Source organism: Bacillus rossius, chromosome 7, assembly GCF_032445375.1.
Source record: "Bacillus rossius redtenbacheri isolate Brsri chromosome 7, Brsri_v3, whole genome shotgun sequence".
Classification (NCBI taxonomy): Eukaryota; Metazoa; Arthropoda; class Insecta; order Phasmatodea; family Bacillidae; genus Bacillus; species Bacillus rossius.
The window spans coordinates 51,661,518-51,681,126 of NC_086335.1; the positions used below are offsets into that span (position 1 = coordinate 51,661,518).

Genomic DNA, 19,609 nt, shown 5'->3' on the forward strand with positions numbered 1-19,609 from the left:
GTGCCCAAAACTTACATGAATTGGGTGAATAGAATAAATCATACAATGTCGTCCACAGAAGTATATTAATTTAAAATATGTGCATCACAACATGACAGGTGAAATTTTTATCCAATAATTTTTTTTATTATTCTCATGTAAGGTCTTGTGTGCATCCAGTGGGTCGTTCGTGTAGTCCCACCCGGTAGCTCCCTGCACGCCATTGGCTAGTGGTCGCCGCGCGGCGCAAAACTGTGGTGTCGGCGAGGTGCCGGGAGAGTCGGGAGGAGGCAGCCACTGGGAGAGGAAGGACTTGCGCTCATGACGCCTCGCTCGCGGGTGGACCCACAGTCGCGCGACACGCGGTGTTTATGTTTAGGAGCAATCCTAATAAATGGGTTAAAGGTATGAAATGCGCGTTATTATTAACTCGCCTTCGGTTCCCGATAAACGGCACACCCCCCTCCCCTTGTCTGTTGGGGGCGGGCGGTACACCAGGGGTGGTAGCACTGTGCCGAGGCACAGTGACCAGGACCCGTCAACGGCAGCGAAGATCAGCCGTTACACTCACTTTTTTTTTTCATTTTTCTCTGGATCCAATTCTGAAGTCCACGCAGATGAAGTCGCGGGCAGATGCTAGTTAAATATAAATGAGAGACAGAGATATTGAAAGAAACAGAGATATAGAGGGAGATAGAGCGATGTATAGAGAATTAAATTGAGTTAGATAAAGAGATATATATAGAGAGCTATATAGAGGCATATATACAGAGGTATAGAGATTGGTATATAGAGGAGTAAGTTGTAAATAGTGGGAGATTTAGATATATATGTAAAAGTAGAGAGATAAATATAATATATATAGATAAAGATAGAGATAAAGAGAGATATATATTTTTATATTTAGATGTATAGATAAATGCTTTGTATATGTGTACTTGCCTCCAACATATTACAAAACAAAATTGAATGAGGCATTGCAACGCATGTCGAGAATTATCTAGATAATGGAATCTTTGTATAACAGTAATCTTTCATTTTTCCACTTTTTTTCTCTAGTACTTTATAGAGTCTAGATAACATACAGACCATTAATTTTCAGATATAGTGAAGTAAATAACTATACACTGGCAGAACAACGTCTGCCGGATTCTGCCAGTGATAGAAATTGTTTTGCACACTTGACATTCAAATTTATGATTTCGAAAAAAAAAATTCCTTTCACTATTGTGTTCAGCCCGGGCAACGCCGGGTAATGCAGCTAGTATACCATATAATTAATATATAAGATACATAATAATGACTTATTAAATATTTGGATTGATTAATAATATATCATGATACATATTCATCTCTCTCTCTCTCTCTCTATATATATATATATATATATATATATATATATATATATATAATTTATCTCTCAACCTCTACATATATCTCACACTATCTCCATCTTTCTCCTATATATACCCATCTCTATACCTCTCTATATATGCCTATATATAACTCTATACATCTCTCTAGCTCCGTTTCATTCTGTATACCTCGCTCTATCTCTATCTCTCTGTTTCTCTCTATGTATATATATCTCGGTCTCTCTTTTATATTCAAGTAGCAACTGCCCTCGACTTCGTCTTCGTGGACCTCAGAATTGGATTCAGAGAAAAATGAAAAATGTGAGAATAATAAAAAAAAATAACTGGATAAAAATTTTCACCCGTTATTTCGTGATGCACATATTTTAAATTTATATACTTCTGTAGACGACATTGTATGATTTATTATTAATCAATCCAAAAATATTATGATTTTTTATTAATATGTTAGTATGGACCGAAGGGATGGCGAACGCGCCACCAAGTTGTGTCCGGTGAGAAGGGAAAAAGGAAAATGGCGGTGTCTCTGTGTGGACGATCCCGATGACGCAGGGGCTGCTCTGTCCCGTGTGCCGGCAGTGATCCTCGGCAACCTCTGCAAGCACTTCATCCCGGCCAACGTGTCCGCCATCTTGTTCCTCACCAACCACGAGACGTACGGCCGGGAGACGGCGTCGGCGCAGTACTTCCTGCAGCTGGCCGGCTACCTGGGCATCCCGGTCGTCGCGTGGAACGCCGACAACTCCGGCTTCGAGAGGGTGAGACACTGCGCCGCCACCCGACCAACTTCCGAAACAAATATCACCTCGAACACGACCTGAGCTGAAGCTCCAACTAAACGAATCAGTCGAATTCTGAAGTATGTAGCTTGGCTTCTGGGTTGTGGCAGCGTCCTTGGCGAATAGTTCACCGACGTTTCGGTCGACATTGCAGTTGCCATCATCAGGGAGCAGTTAGTTACCTACTAACTGCTCCCTGATGATGGTGACTGCAATGTCGACCGAAACGTCGGTGAACTATTCGCCAAAGACGCGGCTACAACCCAGACGCCAAGCTACTTCAGACAATGGCCGTGAAAAGCCTGCGAACATCAGTCGAATTATCTTTGCAAAATTCGAGTTGACTTCGCCAGAGAAATTCGCTATTCGTTTTATTTGAAGCTTCGGTTGTGATGCAAAGATTCGCTCATGAAAATATTTAATGCTTAAATGAAGTTGGTTACAATTAAATAAAAGTAGGCACTGCGTTTGCTGTTATAAATGCGCAATATTAATATCATTCATGGTTATTTTTATAATTTTTAACGATGTTATTCGTAGGGTTCAATTCTTTAATCACTTAATAAGTTTGAACATCACAAAAGGTAAAAAATATTATTTTTTAATTAAATACTCTATTTTGTGAAATAAGTGTAATGCAGCTTCGCCGAGAACAATATTTGCAATTCGATTCGACTTCGCAAATTTTTTCAAAATTTGATTTGATATTCGCTTTGCATGAAGAAACTAGTATTCGCATAGGCTTACCTCAAAATCATTTTTTTCCAGCGTTCTTCGTAAATTTTAAGTGAAAATATTTACATTGTAGTGAAGAGTCTCCCATCTGTTACGCTCGTTAATGAAAAAAAAAATGATTCCTTATTATTAAATTATTGCATCCGTTTGAAGTTAAACTAATACTTCCTAAGTGTACTACCAAAGAATTCTGTTTGATTTTTTTTATAAACAAAAAAAAACAGAATTTTTAGGTGTTGAAAAAAATAGCTATTGATACTGTTGGTTGTAAATATGAAAATTTGTGTGAACTGTAAATACGAACATTTTGAATTTGGCGCCACAACTTGAGCGCTCCTAGCAGTCGCTGATCGCAATGCCAGTTTCATCTAGCCAGTCGCCATCATTCGATGTGCAGCATGTATTTTACGATTATTTTTCCTCCTACCAGTGATTAGGTTTCCTTCGAAACAAGGACAAAATATAATTAATAACTCCCTTAGTAGGCACAGTATCAAATTCGTTCCGTGTTGCTCTCAAACTTCCAAATATTGTCTAAAATATTTTGGCCGGAACAATTTTTGATACGATAAGCAATTATTTCAAGGGATGACCAAAATACAGAAGTTTATAACAGTCGGTCCTGATAAGCCAGAAGTTCCGGGTTCGGTTCCCGGAATGTAGGAGATTTTTAAACATTTTGGGGAATGTACATCACCTCCGTAAAGCGGAAGGCGGTGGTGAACCATTGCAGTCTCGCCTTGCCTTGCTCGCTCCGCAGTCACTTCGTGGTCATCTGCCCATTGGCGATGGCATCGGTGCAACCCATCAAGTTCTAACAATAATATAAATTAAAATACCCATATTTTCCCTCATATGACAGGGTAGTCTGTACATGGGTTTATTTAGGACAAATTAAAATTTATATTTAAAAAAAAAAACATTTTTTTCTAACAAAAATCAAGAAATTTCGAGTTAAAATCAACGTATTTAGCCGAGGTTTGCGAAAGCCGATTTTCACAATAAAAAAGACACTTATTCTTACAAAATCGATATTTCGATTTAAAAATTTAATTATTTAGATTTAAAAATAATTAATTTAGTTAAGAACCAAAACGTCATAATTTTTACAGTATTGTAGAACTAGGAAATTCTAGACCCAGCGTTACTTAGAATGACTAATAAAACACGTACAGAAATTCGTGTATTAGATCATCTTCAACAAGTTAAAGCAATAAAATAATAATAATATTTCCTTAAAACAATAGGCAACTAAAGCACAATAAACAAACAACATAAAATCGTGCACTTAGGCGCTTCCTTTGTTTATGGATGGGAGGCACTAATGGCTGTGGTTCTGCCAGACGGTAGCTTCCAAGCGCGGTTCGATCGTAATAGCATTTCCCTCCGGTGTCGCTCGGCCTAATGCAATCGCTCAGTAAGTGGGTTACATAGCGGCGACCCTGGTGCAACTCTGCATCTGCTTGTGGACGGCCTCTGCCATACCCACAGCTTAAAGACGCCATATTGGTTTCGTGCAATTTTTCTCCTATTCCATTTTTTTAAGTTTTAATATTTCAAAATTCGCCTTCGTTAATGTATAATTCGCAAGACATCATAAGTTCAGTTTTTGTTATTCCCGCCAATGACTTTACAGGAAATACTATTTGTATCGCTATTTAAACTTGAAGCATTCAATTAAAGTGTACTCTAAGTTTCAACATAGCAAAATATTGAAAACTAAACTATTGAAAGTTTTTTTGCAGCCGTTTTCCATCTCTTCCCCGTTAAGGCTGCTCCACAGCATTTAGTTTATTAATTACGACTTGCATGTAACACTGTTAAACTTGAAGTCTTTATAAGCAACTTTATTTTAATTGAAATAGAATTTGGAAAAAAATTGAATATTTTTTATTACTAATTGCCACATAAGCACTCTTATAATCTTGAAAGCCTGACTGCAAGAAAAAACAAATTTAATTAAAGACCTTAAATTTTTAAATCCTATGCCACTGGCTGCTAAGCGACCTTATTTAAATATGTTAAATTACTTTTTTCAAATTAATATTAACTGTTATTTTATTAGTTTAAAATTTTTTTAAATTTTAAAGAATTAAAATAATAATTTTTTTATGTAAATCAAAATGTTACCACGAAGTTGGCAGTGGCACTGATGGCTTTTCATACGAAAAGTTTACAATGATTATATAAATTAGTTTTTCACTTGAGTCGATTATAAAATATACAGGAACACATATTTATGGATAATAACTATAAATAGAGGCGAATATTCTAGAATCACAGTGGTGAGTTTGCTACTAAGAATTTCCTTAGACGCAGTAATTTTCCCATCCCACCCCCCTGGACTAAGCTGTCACGACAAAGCATTATTTCATTTTCATGTTTTTCGTTTACCTACCTTATTAGTTTATCTTCTCATCTTCGTTTACAAGTGCCAAAGATTATCTCTTCTGCAAATTCAAAACTCTGCACGAGGAATATCTTGAATAAATGTGATTTTTAAAAATCCAAATGGATATAAGTACACCCTTGAATTTTATTTTCATTTTCTTCTATGTATCTTACCTGGCTCCTAAAATTTTTTAATCATTTTAAGAGGAATTCCTTGACACTTTATATCAGGCAAATCAATCAAAAAAAAATTATTTTTAATTTTTTTAATTGCACGTTTTCCAATCTCATGCATATGGTAGCTAAGATTTTAATATATCAAAATATACTTTAAGCTGTTTCAGAGAACAATTGTTGTAATTAGAAATTTTTCATAGAATTCTTCAAATTCGTTATCACTTCAAATAGTCAAAATTAATAACACTTAAAAAAAGTTATCGTAATTTTGGTTTAAAGCGTATGAAAATAATTCGCACGCTTTTTACGCGAATGATGACTAAAATTGCCAATCATATTCTAAGCATTTCAATGAAGGGAATATTTTATATTATCTGCGTTTGGATAATTGCTGGTTACTGATTTGTAAATTAATTTTAGTTGACCTGGAGCACCATCATTATATCTCACTTAATTACATCCATAAAGAACCAATAATCAAGACCATCCAATCAATTACACATACTAACACGACCTTCTTTTTTAGTATCGGCGGACGTATTTTCCAACAGAGAAAACACATGGTGAAATTTCGGGTAGCCTATGTTTAATTTACTCCCGATCAGTCCCCGATAACATATCCGACGTTCACTTTTGCTCGTACAAGTCAACTCCGTTTGTGAAAAAAAAAAAGGGGGAATTTTCTTTTTAATTTTCTGTATTATAATTTCACCATTTAAGAATATTTTTAATGTTGGTTACCTAGACTAACTTTGCATTAAGTTGCCATCACCTAACTAAAAAAAAAGAGGAATTTATGGGAATAATCTAATAATGTTACACATACCTAACCTACCTTTTTATTTTAACATTGGCAATGGAAATTAAAAAGAAAATCTTCGAACACGGATTATTTAGCCGTCTGAATTGGGGTCAATGAATAGTAGGATATAACTTCATTTCCATTCTGGGCATACATGTGATAAAAAATAATAATTAAAAAGAAATTGGTTGTTTGTAAAGTCGGTTTACGTACGATAGTTTAACGTGACAACGTCATAACAAAACATTGATGAAATGATTGCATAGTTTTATGAATAAAATTGAATCATTTTTATTGAATTATCACTATTTTGTATGGCTACAAAGAAGAAGTGAAATGAAATCTACAATTCAATTGATAAATTTACTTTTCTTTGCACTCATTAATTCAAATATGTTTATTACTTTAACGAATAGATTATTTTAACTTTAACTTTTATACTTGTTTTCTATTTAACTTCTTCCAATCTGTGTTATTCTGTTAAGGATAGGACGATGATAGGAAAAGTAGGAAACGAATGGGAGTGTTTCAAGTTTAATGTGCCTCGAAAAAGTCAAATCGAGGTTGTTCCAATCGAGTGGAAGAGAGATAGATGCGGCGCAAGCGTGCATGAGCGCAACGGGACAATGTGCGTTAAGGGACAATGTTTCGTGCCTGAAGCCAGCGTTAATCGATTTATATTTTCACGTCAAAAAAATGTTAAAGAAAGATGATACAGATCTTTTCTCCATATGATTTGCTGTTAATTTTAAAACTTTAAGACGATATGACAATGGCCAGCCGGAATTTGAACCAGTGTTCTCTGGGATACTAATCTATTATCTTTCGACTCGGTCTATAAACTTCGATAATGTATCTTTTCTCATCTACAGATTGCCATGTAGTGATGCCTCTTGCTACAGGCGTGAGTGTAAGATCATTGCATAACATTACAAATACATAATTTCAAACTATAGTACTTCATGTAGGCTATCATCAAATGTCTTGAAAAATTATTGACATCTAATATTATAACTACAACTATCAAAAATTACAGTCACGAAAACTTTTAATTCACGTCTTTTGAGTAAATCGTGTACTAGTGTGTGGAAATACATGTGATTTTGTTTACACATTTACAATGGGTGTAAACAGTATTTGTGGAAGGGGAAGACAGAAGCCAGTCACTCCTCCGGAAACTCTTTTACAAAGATATTGCTTGAAAACACAAATTTAGGCTATTTGATGATCCCTTGAAACTCCTGCCATTGTAATTTTTGTAAAATAATTTTTTTTGGTCTAAACAAATCTGGTCACCCTACCCCCTCCCCGTCTTTTTTTACTACGTTCTTGACACTTATTGTTACAGAACCAGGTTCCTCTTTTGAGTAAGCTTCTCTGCACTAATACCGTTGCCTTGTTAATAGAAGTGTAAACAAATATACACATAAAACAAAACAAAATACAAATATGTTTAAAGGAAGTCAGAATCTAAGTGAATTTCAAAAACAGTGTAGTTCATTGAATAAAATTTCAACCGACAAACAATATTTTAAATAATAGGTAATTTAATTCAAGATGTAGTTTTGGACGTACACTATTACTCATTAAACTGTATGTCATGAGAAACCTTAGTCTGTGCCTTAAGAAGGGAATAGATCTCTCTCCCGAAACGTCGCAACTGTTGTCTTGGGAAAAACGTACTGTGTTATTCTGTGCTACCATCGTAGTGGTTTTCAAAATATCTGTTTTGTCGCTCAACTGTGGCTTACGGTGTTCGTCTGTGCTTTGTAACATCCCTGGGTTCACCTGTGTGTCTCTGTATAGCAGCTTTTTTTTTCAGTTTTTATGTGTTAAGTTTCATTGTTGGGTTATTCTGTTTGCCGTTGTGCACCGTAAATTTTCTTTGTAAATGGAACAGAAATATTCATGTAAACTTACATATTTGTTAATTTGTACATTTACATGAAAATAACTGTATCACTTACAAAATGGTGTTACCATTTATGTTTTGTGTTGCCCCAGTACCTCCAATATTTAAAAGTTATTTGTTAACCCTTGTTTGAATAGATTTATAGTATTAACTTTGCATATATGGCACGGTAAAACAAAAGAACCCAAATTATTGAATATTTGAACTATTATCTTTTCCATGGTTAAAAAACAAAAAAAAATACAGAATGTACACACCAATTAAAGTATAAATTTATTAGACAATTGTTGTAATAAATTTTCCGTTATACACCCGACAAACCGTATTTCAGACATGCAAAAATAACAAAGCTATGTGGTATACAAAGTTATAATATCGTTCTTTTAGTATTGCAAACTATTCCTTGTCAACTGTTTTCCAATAGAATCTTTTGTAAAAGTACTGAAAAATCAATTCGTCGTTGTTAGCTCACTGTGTCCGTCGTTTTTTACCAATTCTTTCTACGTATATGTCCATGTTTTGATGTCCCCTGAGTTTAGCTTGTTTTCTGTATGTTTGCACATTTATCTTTCTTGTCTGTTATTGAGGTTTCTTATGACATACATTATAATCAGCAATGGTGTATGTCCTAAATTATATATAATAAATCTCCCCATTTGCAAAAAAACATTAAAGAAAGAAAAATTAAATTTTATTTGGTATATGAAACCCGTACGTTTGCAAAAAAAATTCATTTAAAATAAATTTATATATTATTTCGTAATAATCTCTTGTTGTAGGATATTTTTTGTGATAATTTTTTTTTGGACGAAAATAAACATACACAGCCATTAAATGAACTTCTGATCCTGTTACAGTTAAAACAGAATACATGTTTTATACTATTACACGTAGAAATATTACACATCCAAAATAAAAACACCGAATTCCAATATTTGTTGCAATTAAAATTACAAATAATTAAATAGCGATGTCACTGCAATGTGCACAAATATTAAATAAAAACTTTCTGTATTTGTTTAGTACTTTATTTAAGATTTTGAATATGCCTATTTGCAAACAGTTGTATGAATAGCTTTCCAGTATTAGCTGCGCATATTAAGCACGGTAAAAAAAAGCCATAAGTGAATTAATAAGGTTATTTTTTCTGTGGCTTTAAAACCAAATAAATAAAATCTTATACAATAACTTAATGCTTGTAAACACACACATATTTTAATGAAACACACTCTATTAATATCTAACATTTATTTTAAAATAACTTTACCATCGACAGTGCAAGCTCTTTAAATATTGTTTTACTAGTATAAAGTTTTAATTAATTATTGTACAGCGGGACTGCAAGTTTGTTTGCAGAAAATCAACTAGTTATACAAATTATATTTCACTGTTATGAAATTACATAATTCATGCTGAACGAACTACATGAGGACACATAAATTTGTTCGTTACTGAGGTTAGATGTTACTGCACGTGTTGATGACACATGAAACTACAGTAACCTCGTGGAATAACATCATGACAGTGTTAAGAAGACTGCAAGTATCCGCTCTAACACTCTGGTTCTAGGGTAGAGCGCCTGCCTTGTGACTTGTAGGACCCGGGTTCGCGCCCCAGCTCCTCCAAGGCGGATTGCCCAGATAAAATTGTGGCATTTTCTCTGGTAGGAATACAATCCCTTGTAACAAGTCAGGCTACCAAAGAAACGGTGGGCGGAACAGAAAAAAAAACCTTCCAGTTGGCTTCCAAATGGGGAGCCCGTTTCTTTTCTTGTGCTCCCCATGCGGTAGCCATTCCGGGGGTTTCTCGTTTTTAGTAACTGTAGCATTATCATTTCAAAATTAAAAAAAATATTGCTTTTGTACATAAAATATTTGAATTAAGTGTTTATCAGTCAGTGAGTTTACCGGTATATTTTTTTTGAAGTATTATTGACAGTCACAATCTATTGACCAATACCTCGGTTATATAGTATTTTAGACAATTTGACGAAAAAAAATATTTATATGCACATGAATTTTATTCGTAAAAATATTGTTTCTGAAAAACCACGTATTTTTCAATTAGGAAACACACACAGTATTATGTATGTATATATATTTTTTAATTATCTTACAAATAGACGCTTTACAATCAAATTTGCAATTTCAATTGTAATGATATTAGGTGTTCCGCAAAGTAGTAGTTGATATCAACTACTCTTTAATATTTAATAACCTATATTCGAAATGTAATAGGCTTATTAACCATCCAGATATAAATAAAAAATTATATTTATTTCAAAATGAGAAAAGCCTTTTATACTATCCAACCCAATCTTATTATTAAAACGTTGGTTGTCTATAAAGTCGGTTTACGGACGATAGTTTAACGTGACAAAGACATAACAAAACATTAATGAAATGATTGCATAGTTTTATAAATAAAATTGAATCATTTTTATTGAATTATCACTATTTTGTATAGATACAAAGGAGTGAAATGAAATGTGCAATTTAATTGATAAATTTACTTTTATTTGCACTCATTAATTCAAATATGTTTATTACTTTAACGAAGAGATTATTTTAACTATAACTTTTATACATGTTTGCTATTTAACTTCTTCCAATCTGTGTTTTTTTGTTAAGGATAGGACGATGATAGGAAAAGTAGGAAACGAATGGGAGTGTTTCAAGTTTAATGTGCCTCGAAAAAGTCAAATCGATGGTTGTTCCAATCGAGTGGAAGAGAGATAGATGCGGCGCAAGCGTGAAATGAGCCTAACGGGACACAGCGTAACGGGACAATGTGCGTAATGGGACACATTTTCGTGCGTGCTGCCGGCGTCCATCGATTTATTAGACGTTGTCATGTCAAAAACTAAAGATAGACAGCAAACGTGGTTAACGCCACTTCTGAGAGATACGTCTACAATGATGACATTGCTTCTTCTAGTTTAATTTTCAGTAATGATAACTACAGTATATCTAACGTTTGCACAATAAGGGACAGCCTAAACAGCACTAAAGATTTTAAACTCTTTTTTTTTTGTATTATATTACGTCCCGTCAACTGCTAGTTTATCACAGACGGAGATTCACAACATGAGACATGGGTATAGGGGAGGCAATCCGTGACATATCTTTTACTAATAAACCATGCTGTCATTTGCATGAAAGGTTTCCAGAAAATCACGGAAAATCTGCAATTAGAGCTGTTAGGTCGTTCACGTAAATGCAAGAGTCCTTGACACGGTAGGAAATGAAATTTAGGACTGGGAGACTCCCGAACTTGTCAACTCGTTTGCAGCTTAATCAGTGAGAAATTCAACCCATTCCCTTTGTGTAAGGTTGTCAAATTATGTTTTATATGTAATACTTAAATTAAAGTTCACTTAAAACATTAGTTTTTAATTCTATGTTAAAAACATAAACGTGAATAAACCTTTATATTAAACTTAAAGAGGTTAACGGTTTGAAGTTTTTAATATACATTTTTGGAGAATTCAAACATTTAAACATGTTGTTCAAATAATGTTTTACAATAGGAGACTTCGATAGATTTCAAAAATTCATATCATTTGTAGTCACACTCAAGCATAATGTTGTATTTAATCTACAAGTTAGCTTACCAGGTTAGCCTTAATCGAGTCGAGGTATGAGTATATGTCCTTGCCAGAACTGCAGGTTGAGAGCTGCTATCCTCTGCTTCTCTGTTGGATGTAGAGCAGGTCCCACGCACACCTTCACATTGGCTGTCCCATTATCAGCTCTGAAGAACTCCTTGGCACAGTTCTCGCGTGAAATTCTCATGCAGATAAGTTCGAGACTGCCAAGTTGACATCTCATGTAACCTGATATCATTAGTTTAATTAAATTTTAGTAAAGATAACTTTTTTTGGATGCGATGGGAGTAAAATTTCAATTTTAATTCAAAGTTACCGTGAAAAATTTTTGTGAAACGATTTTTTTTTCCTAAACTAACTGCAAGCTATGAGTGTGTGGGAGAGGTCTGGGTAGGGAAGACTCTAAGTACGTCTCAGGTTATGAACCATGCAGGAGAGGTAGCATGCATAATGTGCTAGGAGGTGATTGGCCAGCCATGTCAGCGTTTTAGCCATGACTAACTCCCCTCACTGAATATTCTAGACTAAAACTAGATAAGTTGGGTCCAGGTGAAACCTGCATATACTCAGGGAAAACCCTGGGCACTGACATGCGGGATGCAAAAATCTCATGCCTTAATAACAAGCAGTTTGGTTACAGGAAACAGAAGGATGGTTCTGGAAGAAGAGTTGGACAGAGCAGAAAGACTACTAAGCAAAAGGGCGGGAGCTTGGACATTTTTGTCCGCATTGGTTTTGGTGGCACTGATTGTTTCAGGGGTGACTTTTTCGTTTCCCGCCAGGCTGCCAGCCAGTCTAAACTAAATTAAGAAGGGGAAATTTAGTGTGCGCCTGTTGAACTTGAAACGACTTCTGACGCTAAACGGAGGGAGTATAGGAAGCGGACGGTGCAGAGAACTCGTTCTCTTGGGCGGGCTCCACGTGGTGAGAGTGCGGCTCAGGTTGAACCCCGCCATGCTGCAGGGATAGGCGGGTCGCGGCAGTAGGGACCCGCCTGCGCCTGACGCCACCCCGACTTGCTGGCATTTAGTAAGGGAGAGTCTGGGCAGAGGGAAACACAACAGAGTTTGAGCTTTTTTCGAAGTGAGTAATAATTTGGTTTTTTACATTTATATTTTAAAAATTGGCTTATTTATCTCTCTTCCTGTCGTATTACCCCTTACTATATACTTACGAGTCGAGGTTTTAACTGCCAAAGGAGTTTCACTTCTATTACGTGCACTGTTACAAGCGCCATTTTTTTTATTATTTTTTTTAGCAAAAGTTATACCGGTTGGTTGATGTCGTGGAGACAGCAATGGTACATGATGCGAGATGCCCCTACACCTTTTCGCTGTAGGCAACCATCCTGCCAAGTAAGTGACACTGTTGGAGGTCACTTCAAAGGTTATAGCTTGCATACTTGCAAAATTGACGTACTTGCATACTCGTATACTTTCACACTTACATACTTGCGCAAAAGCATATTTTTTTTTTTGATCTGCGACCTCGGCTTAAGAGAATTGTGGTTTTCTTATACCTAATAATATAATAAGCAAGAAGCAAGTGGGCTACTTGCCCTTCACATGGTATGTGCGCCCGGGTCAGGCGGGATCCTCATCAGGAAGTCAGGTGGCCGGAGTTGCGTCAGCGAGACACGGGGCGAAGGGCAGTTTTCATGAGGCGCGTCGTCGAAGCTCCAGACCCCCTGTTCGCGCCCGCCTCGTGCATGCATGCATGCATGAGGCCGCACAATCAGGCGGCCTCATGACTATTCATGAGCCTCCTTCATCCCCTCCCTGCCCGCACACCTCTCAAGGGGGCTCCGCGGCTTCAGGTCCAGATCTGCAGTCGCCCAGCCTCCTCCTCCCCCCCCCCTCCCCCTCCACACACACAGGGACTGGACGAGCCACCCCTCAGAGGGAACTTCCCTTCCACCCACACTGGAAAAAAAAATAAAATAAACGTGAGTACTCGCCAGTGATGCGTACACATCCATCCTCGGGAACGAGCAAAATACACGTGTTCTCGTGTTTCAAATACATTTTAAAATCCGGACAGGATATTTAACGTAGAATTCTTTTGAGCAATGCACAGCGGCTTTAATGCACCAATAATAAATTAAAATATTCGTTTTTCAAGTAACAAAATTTCTAAACGCGTATCACACACTTTTTTTTTTGTCTGCGCTCGGCACTAGAATTCGCTACCTGAATCGTAAACGTTGCATCCCACCAGCAGTGCAGATAGCAGCAAGAAACAACCGGAAATTTTAAAAGTTCTATAAACAGCTCCGATAAAACCCCGGCTTTGAACCTCATTTTCGACAAGGAGTTTTGTTAAAATACTTTCCATCGTGTTAAAATTCACCAAACAGTTAATATTTTAAAGTTAGAAGTAATACTTCTGTGGAATTACTAAAATATTAAACTGAAACATTTTAAAACAATTATTATAACACTTAGGTTTGTTTATTGGTTTTAATTAAACGACTAACATCAGTCTGAAAATACTTCCTATAAACGAAATTTAACCTTACTGAGCTGATTCAACATTATCATTACATTATAATATTATTAAATAAATTTGAAAACAAATTCCGTTCCATTTTCACGAAAATACTCCTACTAAATGCCGTTTACTGAGAGCTAAGGTGTTTACACATCAAATGGTGCTTATGTTTTAAAAGATTTTAAAAAATACTTCCATTGACGTTATTCGAAACTGGGAACTTTGAAATGCGATACCACGTTCTAAATCACTAGATTTGTGTTATTAATGGTATAATCCCAAGATGACAACGCAATCTTAAAGGTACATATTTTTTCGTGACTATTAAAGTTTATGAAATGTATTTCAGGATAGTGTTAGTATTTCAAAGAGTTTTCTTGGCAAACCAGTACGATTGGTACGTCCCCCGATGTTCACGAAAGCTAATATATACAGGTTAATGTCGCAGCAAGCGGTCGGCTTGTTAGTGTAGCAGAAACGCACATGCGCATTAGACTCGGTGGCTTTGAATTTCCGTTGCATACTAAAATTACACTCTCAACGCACCTTAAGATATAAAACTTCAAGAAAACATACAAATTCATGAGTGCGTAGCCGTCATAAATAAATGGCATACAACTACATAATTTATGCAGCCAACAGGCGTCCGATAAGTTTGAAATACATTCTGACGCTAAGAGGAGGTTCGAAGGGCCAGTGTGCAAGAAAACATTCTATGCAGCATGGGGTGTTGCTCAAAGTTGTAGTTGCAACTACTTTGTGAAGAAATTCTATCGGGCACTGTGAGTGTCGGTGTGGAGTTTTTGGTCCAATAAAACGTGACTTTCAGGAGATACTTAAAATTTTCGGATTAATTAGGTAGACTTTTTGTATTAAAAAATAACTTTGAGTTATATTCAACTTAATGAAAGCGTATTATGTGTACATTCATTACCAACATTGTGTTCTAAAATAGAGAGTATTTATCGAATAATATATATTAGAGTTTTTATTCAATCGGCACTTAAAATCTTTATTTATTGCCACTCTTGTTTGTTTAAGCTCTTTCTTAAAAGTTTTAAAAACAGTCCTTGAAACCTTTTGCCATGGCACTCTTCGTAAGAAACACTACGAAAAATTTTCTTTTGGTGAGTTTTTGGTCAAAATTTAGTTGCTGGTAGAAGAGTAATTAACTTAAGCAAGCACAGTGGATTTATTAATCACAGAAAAGAAAGTATTCTTGAGAAGCCAGAGCGCAGGAAACACAACTTGCACAAGTAGACTCGGAACCTTATAACGTGAAAATGTCAGATTCCTAAATATTCATGGTGTCTCTCCTGGTCCCCTGAGACACGGAAAATATTGCAAGTTGCTTTTCGTAATGGATGCGGACCAGCTTGCTTGATTATGCATTCCCTCAGGCAGGCGATGTCTAAGAGATGCGTTGGGAATAATGGCAGCTGCTTGTGTGCTCTTAGAATTAGTGTGTTCTAAAAAAAATAAATCTTAAATTCATAATTCATAAGTGAGTATTATAGGACCTTCATTGTAGAGTTATATACATTAAATCTTTAATATTACAATATATTTTGGTGTTTCTAGTACTTTCCGATATGTGTAAACATTGAACGATCCTTCATTTTTGTGACTTTTGGAAAGAGCCGAGAATTAACATAATAACATCACAAAATGAATACGGAAAAAAATTAATGTGCGCGAGTCTTTCACTAACCACTTACCAGTGATGTGTAAACATCTAACCTCGGTAACGAGCTAACTCATGAGTCCTCATTTTGTTCATTTTGCAAAAACTTATAATACGAAACTCGGGCACGAAATTTTAAAGTAGATCTCTTAAAAATAATTTTCGACCATGATAAATAAAGTATTTTGTGCCTGATTTTCAACAAGATATTTTATTAAAATACAGCCCATCTTGTTAAAATTCACTGAAAAGATAATACTATTAAGTTTATGCATACGTTATAAGTTCAATGGCATTACTAAAACATTAAACTGAAACATTTTAAAACACACATTATAACAATAAATGTATTTATATTTTTTGCTTAAACGACTGAAATCTGTCTGTAAATTCTTCCTACAAACGAACCTTAACCTCATTGAGGTGATTGAACATAATTATTATACTTAATTTAAAAAAGTAAAAAAATTCCAATTATAAATTGGTAAAATACCAGTTTTTTTTATATCTAAGATGATGCCAGGAATGGTATGTGGATTTATTGCCAAAACCATAACGTTTATCCCTAGTATTATGACTTTTGACACAGGGATTAACAAAAAGCCATTTTTTGACCTTTCAGATACACCGTCAATATATACATTCAACTAATTGAATCAAAAGGCAAAAGTTTTTCTTCAACTTGTAAATTATAGGAGTATAAGTGGTATCGAATGTTCTAAATGCATTAAGGAAGCTCATTAAAGAAAACAAAAGTGGACCAAGTAGGGAAATCCTGTGAACACTTGAAATGACAAGGTGCCAAGCGGACTATTAATTGCCTGATTTCACACACTGATGCCTGTTGGATGAGTATGATGCGAAACACACAACATCATACACAGAAAACCTGAAAAATAATTTTAGTCTACACGGAGAATATTGTGATTTACTTTGTCAAAAACTTTTTCTGGGGTTTAATAATATAAGTGCGTAACATGTTAATCTTAAATTGCACGTTAAAAATAAATTTAAATATATTAATTCACAAGTGCAGTATGTGTACTGTGAAAGTTTCAAAACACGACTTGTATTATTCAAGAGGGTAATTTTCAGTTAGTTAATCTCTCACTTGACTAAGTACAATGTACTCCAACATCTAGCTTAATTTACATCGCACAATGAACTGAGAGTGAGGATGTTAGCTAGGTTTTGGGAAAAGGTTTAACATAAGCTGATTTACACAAAGTGGAAACTGTGAATACACTAAAGGCTTGTCAAAAAATATTACGGAGAGGTATGATTAAACAAGAAATTAGTAATTTAATTACTCGTACAGGTAAATAAACCACACACATAGCATCATATATTATGGCGCAGTTAACTGCTTTATGGAGACTCTTTAAATGTTTATTGCAATGACAAAGATTGTTTTAACAAAATATCTGGGACATATGCCATTACTGTATTACTCTGGTTGCCACAAAAAAATAAAAGATGTATGGGAAATAAATATAACTACATTAACACACGAACAACCAGCCAATAACAATATCACCTGATACTGGGACATGATTGGAAAACAGGGAATTTCGTGGAAGGAATTTATTCAGAAAAAAAAATACAATGACGAGTCAGTTGCAACAATAACAGTAAAAACAGAAACACAACTTCAGACAACAAAGGAGAGTACTCGTCTCTCCCTAGAGTTATGACTTGTGAATGCTCTGTTAGAAATTACAGTAAATTGACGGAATTTTCAAAGTAGTATTCAACTCAAATCAACGAAAAATTCTTCATTATTCCAAGTAACTGAATATACGTTGAAACTACGCCCTATGTCGATTTCCGAGTTGTGTGTCTCGTTCTAAACAAAGGTAAAAACACTCGTGGTGCTGAATACTTAACAAGTTTTTGAATGTTTTGATGATATGCCAAGAATATAGTTTTGAATTCATGTTAAAAGTAGGTGAACTGGGTGTCTGTAAATGTACGAAGATCCCAGGATGATTTGCCACCAGCGTTCTTCGTAAATTGAAGGTGGACATTTTCAACAGCGCGCCCCTGAGGCTGGATGTTGAGGAATGGGCGGGGTATGAAGAGGTAAAGGCTCCAACGCTCCAAGAACGGACACGGCAAATGGCACGGAAACTCGAAGATACAGACGCAGCGGATGCAACACCGATCGGCCGGGAGGGGGGGGAAGGGGGTAACCGTAATGTGGAGGAAGGTGTGTGGAAGATGGTTTGGAGCAGCAAAGGGGAGGATGATGATGCTGATAAAAAAAAAATACACGTCATGAGAACGTCGGTTCGCAGTCCGTCTCAATCTCTCTCTCTCTCTCTCTCTCTCTCTCTCTGCCCCTTCTCGCGATCTGCACGGGAACGTCGCGGAAGAGAGGTGGAGGGGGGAGAACCCGGCAGGAGGGTGGGGGAAGGCGATAGCGCTAGTCGAGGACGTGAGGGGATCTTTAAGCGACGCGAATCTGAGGCGGGGCAGAGCGGTTTTTTTTTCTTCAGTATGCGCGGTGCGGGTTTATTCGACTGTTTGGTCCCACCTCCCCTTCTACGAGCCCGGAGACCTGCGCTTGTACGGCCCGTGTTTCGCCCCGAACAGGCAATATCAGTCCGGACGCCGCGCCGTTCCGAGAGAGACAATCGCACGGAAGTTACTGCTCCGAATTCGTATTCACAAACAGCCGTAGTGTGCTGAAGAGTTTTTTTTTTTTAAATTTCTTTTATCTAGAACGAATTTTTCTAAATATGTTAAGAACAAGAAAGTTAAAAATGCTTTATTGACTATTCAGATATTATTCTGTAAAGCGGTTGTTAATGTAAGACCGGTAAAATCAAACTGGCCAACCTAATATTCTGTTACGTCTTTTCTTAAATGGAACGGAAACAGAGATACACGGAACGGAGTTTCTACGTCACGCAGACGTAGACGGGCCCGTACGGATTAGCTCGGTAATCGGTTTACGTTGCTCCTTGCGACCAATAGAAGCTATTTTTTTTTTCACAGAAAGACAGAAAGATGGCGGAATAATGTGTATGAACATATATAGTCACTTTCCTAAAAATTAGGGGACATATCAAACGTATTACTGTGCCAAATTAACTTATTGAGTTTCATTACTAATAAAATTTATCTGGAATATTTTACTAAATTAAAGAAAAATAATTTTACACACATGTTTATATTAATATTGAATTCTGAGTATTTGTTAAATTATTTTTTACAGTAAAATTTAAAAATAGTTCAGTGTGTTAAATCAAAAAGAATTATAACTTCTAACGCGCCTTTCTTTTTTAATGCATATGTTTGTATGTTGTGATGTGTTGCGGTTGTGCAGCAGAGTGCAGCTGTGTTGCGTGCTTGTCCGCAGAGGGCGTCGCAGTCGAGCCTGCAGCTGCAGCTGGCGCCCTCCTTGGAGCACCAGACGGCCGCCATGCTCAGCATCTTGGAGCGCTACAAGTGGCACCAGTTCTCCGTCGTCACCAGCCAGATCGCCGGCCACGACGACTTCATCCAGGCGGTGCGCGAGCGGCTACTGCGGGTCCAGGCGCGCTTCAGGTACCGCGCCCCGCCTTCCGCTTCTTTCCAGCTGTGGCGTGCTTCGAGGGACTTTCCCCGCGCCGTTCCAGGAAGGCTTATCAACAAAGGGGGTGTGCTGTACAACACAGTCAAACTCAGTGGGA

The 19,609-nt window shown here is 36.3% G+C and overlaps 1 protein-coding gene across 1 annotated transcript in view; it reads left to right on the forward strand.

The window, feature by feature from the left end:
• The window catches only part of LOC134534556 (glutamate receptor ionotropic, NMDA 2B-like), a 193,582-nt gene that overhangs the window by 58,363 nt on the left and 115,610 nt on the right, over positions 1–19,609 (forward strand). Inside the window, exons 3-4 of the mRNA XM_063373037.1 lie at positions 1,935–2,113; positions 19,297–19,484. Of these exons, the coding sequence (XP_063229107.1) occupies positions 1,935–2,113; positions 19,297–19,484 (367 nt within the window). The remainder of the gene's footprint in view (positions 1–1,934; positions 2,114–19,296; positions 19,485–19,609) is intronic.